At 38.3% G+C, this 7,727-nt stretch overlaps 1 protein-coding gene across 1 annotated transcript in view; it reads left to right on the top strand.

Annotated features, from left to right (window-relative positions):
• The window catches only part of LOC104998264 (keratin, type I cytoskeletal 9-like), a 30,615-nt gene that overhangs the window by 657 nt on the left and 22,231 nt on the right, over positions 1 to 7,727 (top strand). The window contains exon 3 of the mRNA XM_010853345.1: positions 8 to 470. Within this exon, the coding sequence (XP_010851647.1) occupies positions 8 to 470 (463 nt within the window). The remainder of the gene's footprint in view (positions 1 to 7; positions 471 to 7,727) is intronic.

Raw genomic sequence — 7,727 nt, 5'->3', positions numbered from 1 at the left:
GGCGCAGCGCCCAGCTCACGCACCGGGCTCTGGGAGCCGCTTCCCGCCCCCTCCCTCCCGCGGCGGCGGCGGCGGCGGCAGCAGCGGCCAGAGAAGGGGCGGGCGAGGGGCGGAGCCTGGGAGGAGCGGCGACGGCGGCGGCCCGGGCGGCGGCGGCAGGTGTGGACCAGGCGGAGGTGTGGGGTATCCGCTCGCGCCCGCGCTAACGAGAGGCCGGGACTCTGGGGTCCGGGCGACCTCCCTGAAGGTGCTTCGCGTGCGGCTTCGACCCGCGCAGAACTTGGGGCGCGGGCCAGGGACGCTCTGGTCCGCGTCCGGCGCCGAGAGGAGAAAGACGCGCGGACCGAGAGGAGAAGCGGCGACCGGAGTGCGGCGGAGGCTGAGGGGGAGCAGGATGCCGCCCCTGTTTGGGCTCCCTCCTCGCCCCCGCGAGGCCGCGCGGAGCTTCATCGCCCCAGCCCTACCGGCAGGTAAGCGAGGAACGCGCGGGAAGCCAGGCGAACTCCGAGTTGAGAGGGAGCTTCGGGGCCTGGCACACGGCAGTGCGCGCCCGGGTCCGAGGGCCGCGGGCGCCCGAGCGAGGATGCTGCGGCCGGGTCCGGCGCTTCCCGGGACACCGCGGCCCTGGCTCTGCGCAGAACCGCCGCCTTCTCTCGCCCACATAGCAGGTTGTTTCCCTGGCAGGATCTCCGAAGTCCCAGGTTCTTCGCTCTCTTCCCCTAAACCGCGAAGAAGGAAATATGTGGGTTCAGGGGCGAGTGCGGAGCGAGAGCTTTCAACCAGTAATGTTTCACGAGAGCCCAATTGCTATTTAAAATTACTGCCGCTTTACAACTTACGCGGCTTTCCCCTCTTAGAGTGAAGAGAAGTTGGGCGTGTGTGTTACATCCCTTCCTGGTAGGATTAGAGTTTGTTTTCGCCACGTACAGGTGGGAAAATGATGCGTTGTAAATCCTGGCGTTTCCAGCAGTACTTCACTCCTGGAAGAGCCAGCGATCCTACAGCGAGACAATGGCTGTCGCGAAAAACATGACAGAGACGTTCGTTTAATGCCGCTTTGGCAGGGGAGAAGTTAAGGAAAACTTGAGCGTAAGTGACTTGTTAACCGGGTTCTTGCGGGACCGTTTTTGTTTCTGCGTAAGTGGTACTAGGACTACGAGTGACCGGTCAAGACCTACACTTGGGTTGGAGTTGAGGCTGTGGTTGAACACCCCTCATCATTTTCTGGAGTCGGGCCTTTCAGCTATGTTCATTGAAATCCAGGCAGCTTTGAAGTGAATTAGGAAAATGATCCTATTTTCTTTCCTCTGGAGTTTATTACCTCTTCATTAAAATGTTTCTCTCATGGACAAAAATATGAACAGTATTCTGCTTTATACTTTCTTCTAAATAAATGTTGCTTGAATCCGTAAAAATTTGATTGGAAATTGACAGCCAAGTTTAGATTTAGTTGTTGTGAAGTTTTGTGTTTGGCTGGGGAAGGGACTGACTTTTAACTTACTATTCAAGCCTAATACTGATTATTTTTTCAAGCCTAATGCTGCTTATTTTTCATGGTCTCCAGACATTAATCCTTAAGTGAAGGCCTTTATCTTGATTTTAAGAGATGGATATAAAAGTAACAGTGGTTTAAGCCCGTGCATAAAAACTATTGCCGCCCCCACTTCTTTTCTTAATTTTTGATAGAGCCTTATGAAAGTTGAACAACTTCCGTAACTTAGGGTGTAAAAAACCGCGTAAGTAGAATTTTAGACCCCGAAATGAAAGTTTTTTATTTGTGTTTATCTTCGTAGAATTATCAGACTTTATGAAATTATCAGCGTGTGATGTTTATCTTTATTCATGCCATATTAGGACTTTGTTGCAGATGCGGAAATATTGTCTACATAATAGGTAAATGTGGGGAACCCTCAAGAAGCTCCTTTAAAAAGTACAGTTATTCACTAGGTGAAGTTTTATAGCTCTGAAAAGCCTGCATCAGACACAAAGCTTGGACTGATGATGTGAACTGTTGGCTGTTTTTGAAATTTTAAATAGATGATTAAGAAGGGAGGTATAAAATGCTTTATTCTTGAGCATGTTTTTTAAAACCCAAGTGGGAAGAAAAGTTAAAGGTATTGTTTTTGTACAGTGTAATAACTGGATAACTATTTTAGAAGCTCTAGAACGCTTGAGGAAGTAAAATTAAAAGGTAGCATAAAATTATGTATTTGTACTTTTAGAACTTTAATGAGAATGCATACTTGTAAATCTCAAATCCTCAAGTGAACAGTATTAAACTGAATGAAATAGAATTTTTCTGCATATGATTTTTACTCAGGTTAAAAAATATTTATCTTGATTTGCCTTAAAATTTTTAAGTTATAGTTACATTTTGTCGATGGCTATTTTGGATAATTCCAAGTACTTTAAATCATTTACATTGACAGTTTTCTTTATTAATAGATTTGTAAGATATCTTTTACTTAGGACATTGATACTTAATGACAGTAGGTGTCATTAATTTTTTGTGTAATTTACATTTACATTTTATGTAATTTACATTGCCATGGTTTTTCTTCATTTAGTGTATCTAGGTAGTTTTAACACATAAACATCTATGGGGTCCCACCAAATTTAAACTGTAAGAAAGAAATAGATTAAATTCCTGATTACTAGCATTTCAGGAATGAAATCTAGCTTTAAGACCAAATGGCTTTTTGAAGACATTTTAGAATACATATAAAGATATGATTTTTAGAGTTCTTTTCTAGTTCTTTGAAATCTTAAATTAGCAAAAGAATCAATAATTGCATTTTAACAGTTTCTTCCTGTATTTAATAGATTGTTTCCTTAGGAGTAAGCTCCCAAGTGTTTTAAACATTTGTATGAGAACAAGAAAGTCTGTTTTGTGTTGAAACGTATTTCTATAGACTAGGAAAAAAACCAACTTGTTGAGTCTAGAGTAGGTCAGTCTTAAATAAGAAACAATGAAATGTGAACTTTGTATTCTGAAGTGTATTTTCACTTGAGTACTTTAAAATTTTGTCCTTTTTTTAAAAACCTTTGTATAGAAAGTAAACCAGTTATTGCACTGGTGCAGTATAAGCTCCTTAATGTGTTTGCTTTATTCAAGAGTACGGAGACTTTTTTCTCTATATCTTATGTGTGTAGTCCAGGCAATTATCAAAATATTTTTGGTGAGGAATGAAGGGGGCTGGAAATCCAAGTATGATTATGGTGTACATGTGTGTTGGTTTGAAGCAAGGAAAGGGTGAAAAAGAAGAGTTTGGGGTCAAAATTTATACACATCAGTCAGATTCCCTAGTGCTTTCTTCTTCATTGTCTGATTGACTCTTTAGCCAGTTTGTAGTTACTGAGGCTAAAATACACAGTGGATACCAAAAAATATAAACTGGTTTGAAAATCCTTTCTCATGGCTTGATCAAATATTATCTATATATCACTTTCCAAGCTATTCAACAGTTGAGGACAGTTTATAAATTAAATGTATTATAAAAGTTAAATAATTTCCATTTGAGAGAAATGCCCCTTTTGAGGGACTTACTTTTTAAAATCGCAAATAGCACCAATCCTTTGAGTAAAATAAGAATGGTTATGTTAATTACAAATTATATTTTTAGAAAGGGAAAATGTAATTTTTATTGGCCTTGGGGGCATTCAGTTTGTGGCCCAGTTTCCATTTCTCTATCTGCCCTGCCTCTTACAAAGCATCGGGTACTGAGAGAGGAAAGACTGTGAGGAGAAAATTAATGAAACAAGCTATGTGGGCTGAGCATAGTTCTGCCCTGTAAGCCTGTGTCCGCATGAATTCAGAACCAGAAGAGAAATTCTGAGAGTCAGATTCCCCACTGTCCTCTTACACTGATTCCAGTGGCAGGAAAGGGAGTAGCCATCTTCTGCCATTTACAAAGCCAGCTTCAGATCCACAGCAAATCAAACCCACGAAATCTTTTAGTCTTGTCTAGTTCAGCCCCACTTCCTTGCCAAGGGCATAACAGCTGAAGTTAAAAGACTTACATTCAAACAAGAAAATTAGTGCCATTTGTTTATAGGCAGTAGCCTTGTTCTTACTGCTTTCAACCTTAATTGGAAAGAAAAAAAAACAAAACCCAGAATATTATTTGATTATAAGTTTTCCAGGGTAGTATGCAGGAGACTGTGGCTTAAGAATGCAGTTAGGTTTTTCACTTATCTTGAATTACTTATGGTTTACATTGTAGTTCTCTGGTTTGTGTGTGTGTTGGGGGTGGGGTGGGGGTTACAATTTGAAAGTGGCGAAAAGTACAATAAAATGGTACATTTTAATATAACCGAGATGATATGGCACTGCTCATGTAAAAGCTGTTCCAGTACTGCTGAAGTAATTCTCTGTTGGACTTTCTTCCTTGTATTGTAAATATAAGTTCTTTGCTTAGAAATAATCCTGATTCTGAGAAGAGTAGCAGGAAAGGAAAAGAACTATGTCTAAAAACCAGTGTCATCTGACAATGGACATTTTAAGTTGTCTTTGTCAAATTTCAGGTGGACTTTGGCCTCATTAATAAATTGGATATGTATAAAATACGATAAATCAGCTCGGAAAGGCCTTTATCAGAAACTTGTATGTATGCTTTTCTAGTTGATCTAAATATGACATCCAGTGGTCAGTAAAGACCAATTATTATTAGACATTTGAGGTGAAACTGTTTTGGAGTTTAAAAGTTGATGCAAGTAAAGAATTGGTCCCCCTTACAAAGTCAAACTGGTAAAATCTTTCTAAAATAAAATAGCCCGAGATTTGTGAATTACAGTGCATGTTTGAGTGAAAATTCAAGTCATAAAACCATTATTAAATAACCTTGTGGAGTTCTGGTAATTTTTTCCTTGTTTAAATCTGACCTTTTACCTATCATCTCGACTTAATTAACTTTAAAAAAAAGTCTCAAGAAACAGTAAGACTAAAGCAATGAAGGGTGTGAGAGCTCTTTGTTGTAAAATCTACCTAGAGTGAATGAAAAGCCTTATAAACTAGCATTTAACTGGCTTTTTACTAGAATGGATTTTCAAGTAACTAACTGGTAATACTGTCACTTGACATTTCCTTTAAATATTCTGTGCTATAACTCAAAACTGATTTCCTTTTTATAGGTAAGAATGGAACTCTATTAAATTTAAAAAAGCAAAAGAAACAGTTTATAGCTTACAGCCTGACTTCTAATAGTTTAAAATACTGCTGCTGCTGCATGTTGGCCAGCACCCTAATAATAAGATTCTATGTTGTTTTATTATTTATTTTTGTTTTTTGAATTAGGATTTTTTAATGAAAAGAGTAACATTAATTTCCTTCTTAAGTGAATATCTTTGTGTATTAACTGTCAGTTATAACACCAATAGTTTGAATTGTAATTTGAAGTTAAAAAAATTATAGGTTAGTACCTGGATTGATGTGTGCTAAGTAGCATTTTAATTGCTTCTAATAATTGAATAATTAAAATTTTATTATAGCTCTTTAATATCTGGAAACAAATTACTAGTTTCATACCACAGAGGAAAAAATATGACATCTTAATCTTTAAATATTAAATTAGCCAAATAATATTTTCTTTCAGTATTGTGGCTTTTCAATCAAAAGTACTAAAAATATTTTTGTCAACAAAAGAAAGCTATATAGAAAGGTAATGAAAAGAAATATAAAATAAGAGACTAACCAACTGGATTTTTTTAACAGTCTGGAGAAATAGCAGTAAATCATATTTATTGATGAAGATGAGCTAAGCTTTTGACAGAAGTCAGTTTCCTTTTAAAATAAATGTATTTAGTAGTTGGTAACAGCTCATGTTCTCTTTTCCTTTTTTTATTTAACACATTGTGGCAAAGAGACCAATGATACTAGAAAAGTAATTTATCAATCAGTTAAGAACACTTCTAAAAACATTTTTTTGAAAAGTAAATCTTCCTTCTAAAGATGTTCATTATACTAACCATTAAGTGTTAGTAGAAAATTTTTGCAAAATTTAGTAAAGAATGCATGATATAAGAACTATATATTTCAGAAAAATACATGGATGGCTTTATTAGCTCACCTAAAAATGTAGATTATACTGGGAATATTAGACTATAAATGGAATAGCATAGTTTATTATTGCTTCTTTTATTTCAGAACTCTCATGTTAATCTAGAACTAACACAAAACTTTTCCAGAACTGCCAGGGTCGGGGTTCATCTAGATCTTTTCTCAAAAACAAATATTAAAATGTGTCCAATTCTTCTAATTACCAAAGCAATAATGATGACAATTATAGCTCTCTTTATTAATCATTTTCTGTGTGCCATGTTTTATTCCACGTGCTTTATCTGAATTACCTGCAGTAATCTTCACAACAGCCTTACTGTTGCCAGCCCAATCTGGGCACCATGACTATTCCAGTTTTATAGACAAGAAAACCATGGCCTGGTGAGAATAAAGGGTTCAAACAGCTAATAAAGAGTGTGACTCTGAGATACAAACTAAACTCTTTGCTATGCCACCTCTCTGTTCTTGATTACTGTGCTGTACTTCACAGTTATTAAGCAGAATATTTGTGGAATTCTTGTAAAAAAAAAACCTGGGAGTCATTTGTATAGCAGTTTAAATGTTCTCAGTTATAGCACTTTTTCTTCCTTTACTTTTTAGAACTAGTTCAAAGCCTTTCATGTCCAAGTTTGACAGATGACATAGAAGAGATACAGGTAACAATGTTTGTGACCAAAAGAAATAGGTAGTATCTTTAAAGAACTAAGCCTGATTTTTAGATGACTTGTAAATTTTCTCTGAAAATCATTTCAAAAGCCTGTATAGACAGTTTTTTTGTGGTGGTTTTCTGGAACCGTGACACTGGAATTGCAATATAGTTAAAACCTCTAGAACCCCTAATCCATGAGAGGTGTTCAGTGAATATTTTTTGAAACAATGAATGTAGGGAATGAGTGAAAAGAAGACATTTCTTTGTCCAGGAAAGTTGTAATATGCGTTTGTGTGTTGAACTGTGGTAGACAAGTTGTGGGTAGTTTACCATTAATTGTGCAGCTGGTACTGCACCTTCTTGAACTTCAGTTTCCTCTTTTGGGAAATTGGAGTAATTACATCTTCTTCAGTTATTGTTGTGAACGTTAGTTAAGTAAATGATCGTTTACTCTTCTTTATTGTTAAACCTGACCTTTTGTGTGGGTACAAAGCCTATAGGAGATGTGAGGATTGAGGAAAATCTGTCAGAGCCTGCCATAATTAAGGCATGAGTTTAGAGCAGAGTTCCTATAACTGAACCCACCAGAGAAAGAGTAAAGGAATGAGGTGAAAAGTGGGCTTGAGCAGTGGAGGAAGGGACTTGTGTTCCAGTGCTGAATCTTTATAGTATTGACTTGTGGCTTTAGGTAAGCCACCTGAGCTGTTGATGTGTAAACTGCGGGCACACCTCAGGGCTGTCTAAGCATCTCTGAAGTGTGGTCCATCTTAACAGCTCTGCTTGCAAAGTTTCAAGTGCCTCCTGCCACAGTACCTCTTCTAAGGAACTTACGGGAACTCCCCTTGGGAGAACACTACCATTCCATATACACAGCCTCCACACCCTCCTCTCTTTCTCTCTCTTCCTTGCTTCGTTTTACAGGTTAGCACTACTTGGACCTAAGCTTTTCCTTTAGCACCATTCTCTATTTCCCTTGGCTTCTTCCACTGCTCTCTATGATGGCAAAAGAGATAGGGACTTGTT

This window comes from Bison bison, unplaced genomic scaffold (assembly GCF_000754665.1).
Source record: "Bison bison bison isolate TAMUID 2011002044 unplaced genomic scaffold, Bison_UMD1.0 scf7180017864326, whole genome shotgun sequence".
In the NCBI taxonomy this organism is placed as follows: Eukaryota; Metazoa; Chordata; class Mammalia; order Artiodactyla; family Bovidae; genus Bison; species Bison bison.
This window is presented reverse-complemented; position numbering and strand designations above follow the sequence as displayed.